The 2635-nt window shown below is 54.9% G+C and overlaps 1 protein-coding gene across 1 annotated transcript in view; it reads left to right on the top strand.

Moving 5' to 3' along the window:
- Positions 1-591: 591 nt before the first annotated feature.
- Positions 592-2635, top strand: part of Gpd1 (glycerol-3-phosphate dehydrogenase 1) — a 7630-nt gene continuing 5586 nt past the window's right edge. The window contains exons 1-3 of the mRNA XM_028788315.1: positions 592-720; positions 1228-1405; positions 2195-2335. Of these exons, the coding sequence (XP_028644148.1) occupies positions 680-720; positions 1228-1405; positions 2195-2335 (360 nt within the window). The 5' untranslated portion in view covers positions 592-679. The remainder of the gene's footprint in view (positions 721-1227; positions 1406-2194; positions 2336-2635) is intronic.

Below are 2635 nucleotides of genomic sequence, written 5' to 3'. Positions count from 1 at the left end.
TGGTTGGGGATACACCCAAGCAGCCCTTTACCTTGTATGTGGTATTATCCCTAAAAGGCATTCACATCCCTTGAGCCTCTCACCCAGAGTCTCTGGTGGAGCTACCATCACTGGAGCGAGTGCTAGCGAACAAAACTGGAACAGCTGAGGATCTGGGGGAGGCACGTGCTAGCAAAAGCGATGAGGTGTCTGCCTTTGAAAATGTCCCCACGCTTGTCACTGATGCTAGTGCCTTTTTTTTTTTTTTTTGGAGACAGAGTCTCACTCTGGCCTCGAACTCATCAAGACCCTCTTGTCTCTGCTTCCCAAGTGCTGGAATTAAAGACATGCACCACCATGCCCAGCTTATTTCAGCGCTGGAGACTGAAGGCATAGTGTGGACTGTTTCTTGACTAGACTCAAGACGTAGGTGGGGAACTAAGCTGAGGCCAATCCAGGGAAGAAACTGGCCAGCACCGTCAGCTGCGAGCCCGAGAGGAAAAGCTGGCCCGGCCTCAGCCTCAGTCCTGTTCCCCACCTGTCTGTACCCTTTACTCCCCTTTCTCCCGGCCAGACTCCCTGTCCCTGGGTGCCAGCCTCTGGGCCACCTCAGGGGCGGAGCTTGGCTGCACCCACGTGTGGTGGAGTTAAATACTCGGGAGCCCACACCCGCTGGGGCAGAGAAGCAAGAAGCAGCACCATGGCAGGCAAGAAAGTCTGCATTGTCGGCTCCGGCAACTGGTAAGCGGTTCTGTGAAGGGCATGGGGGGAGGGAAGGTTTCTCCGAGGGCTGAGGGGCTCCCCAGAGGGAGGCTGGGTGAGCAGGAAGCAGGCAGAGGGTAGGAAATGCCCTCAGGAGCTGGCTGGACTCCTGCTGCCAGTGCTTACGGTGCACAGGACAGACTGTGCCCAGCCTCCTGGCTCTGCCTGCCTGGGCAGCTGCACCTGTTCGCCATAGGAAGGTGAGCAGAGTGCTGTTGCCTTCCCTGCCCGCGAAGCTGCCCGTGTAGTGTTGGGAAGGCTAGCCCAACCTCCCCAGCAGCAAAGACTGGGTAGACTGAACCTTCTGTCTATTGCCAGTTGTGGGAGGCACATTTATCATAGGCGACCGGGGGTGGGGGGTGGGGTGGGCGGAGTGAAACAAGAAACGGGAGGCAAAAAAAAAAAAAAAAGCCAACAAGCTTCTTGAGGGGCTACCCCTCCTCCCTCTCACCCTACTCCACTTTCCTGTGTTTCCTCTCGCGCCAGGGGCTCAGCCATTGCCAAGATCGTGGGTAGCAATGCAGGCCGGCTGGCACACTTCGACCCGCGGGTGACCATGTGGGTTTTTGAGGAAGACATCGGGGGCAGAAAGCTAACTGAGATCATCAACACACAGCACGAGAATGTTAAATACCTGCCGGGGCACAAGCTGCCCCCCAATGTGGTGAGCTCCAACTCGCTGTGAGAAAAGAGAGAGAGAGAGAGGCCAGGAAGGGGTATGCTGGAGTCAACAGTCAAAAGTGACTTCGAGGTGCCTCCTCCCTAGAGGAGTGGAGAAGGCCACTTTAGGCGCCACCTGGCCTGGTGGAGCAGCAGGTGGGCTGCTCTAGGCCTGGAGTACCCCCATGCAGCCCCTAAATTACTCCTTCGAACTCTTTGGAATCTGAATGTACCACCCTTTAGAGGTGCTTAGGTGGGAAAAGGGGGGGTTGGTCTCCGTGACAACCAAAGGCTGGTTCTCAGGCTCCTGGACTCGGGGTCCAACTTCCCATGCCTGCCGTGGACTCTAATCTTGTTACTCATTCACCGGTTATTAGCAGATTTGAAGGCTGATCGTTGGACTTTTGGTCTTTGGTCAAATCCATATGGTGCTCTCTTCACCCAGAAAGGGGGGATAGGGAATCCACAGGGAGACGGTGCATCCCGCTGCCAAGTTAGGGCCCCTAAGACACAGTGATGAAATCTTAGTTGACCTCTTCCTCCTGCCAAGCTTAGGCCGCCTTTGGCTGTCTTCACTGACCCATAGCCAAGGACTAAGAGTGTGGTTGTGTGAAGGCGTGTTCTAGGAAGCCTCAGTGACCCAGGAGAGCTAGGCACAGAGAACACAAGAAGTTCTGATATTTCCAGTTCAGTCCCAAAACCCCTCCCTCCACTGACACTGGCTTGAAGATATTCTGAAAGGGGTCCCCTTTGGGACCAGGTCCAGGCACATGAGCTTCTGCTCTTCCCACAGGTGGCTGTCCCAGACGTGGTCCAGGCTGCAACAGGTGCTGACATCCTGGTTTTTGTGGTACCCCATCAGTTCATTGGCAAGATCTGTGACCAGCTCAAGGGCCACTTGAAGGCCAATACTATTGGCATATCTCTTATTAAGGTACCAGGAACACCTTGGTGTGTCTGGGGGTGGAGTGTAGCTAACTGTTGTGGGGTTTGGGGGTAGATGGAAGAGCACAGAAAAGAATATACAGAAAAGGCCCGAGGACCCCAGAGATGGGAGAGATTGGCTTTGGAGAGAGTAAAGAAAGCAGTTGGGGCTGGATGTGTGGCTTAGTGGTAGAGAATTTGCCTAGCATGAGGTCCTGAGTTCAATCCCTAGCACCAGAGAGGGAGGGGGAGGGAAACAGCGAGAGAGAGAGAGAGAGAGAGAGAGAGAGAGAGAGAGAGAGAGAGAGAG

Source organism: Grammomys surdaster, unplaced genomic scaffold, assembly GCF_004785775.1.
Source record: "Grammomys surdaster isolate TR1022 unplaced genomic scaffold, NIH_TR_1.0 125742, whole genome shotgun sequence".
Taxonomy (NCBI): Eukaryota; Metazoa; Chordata; class Mammalia; order Rodentia; family Muridae; genus Grammomys; species Grammomys surdaster.
Note: the sequence above shows the minus strand (reverse complement) of the source record. Positions and strands in the feature narration are given on the sequence as shown.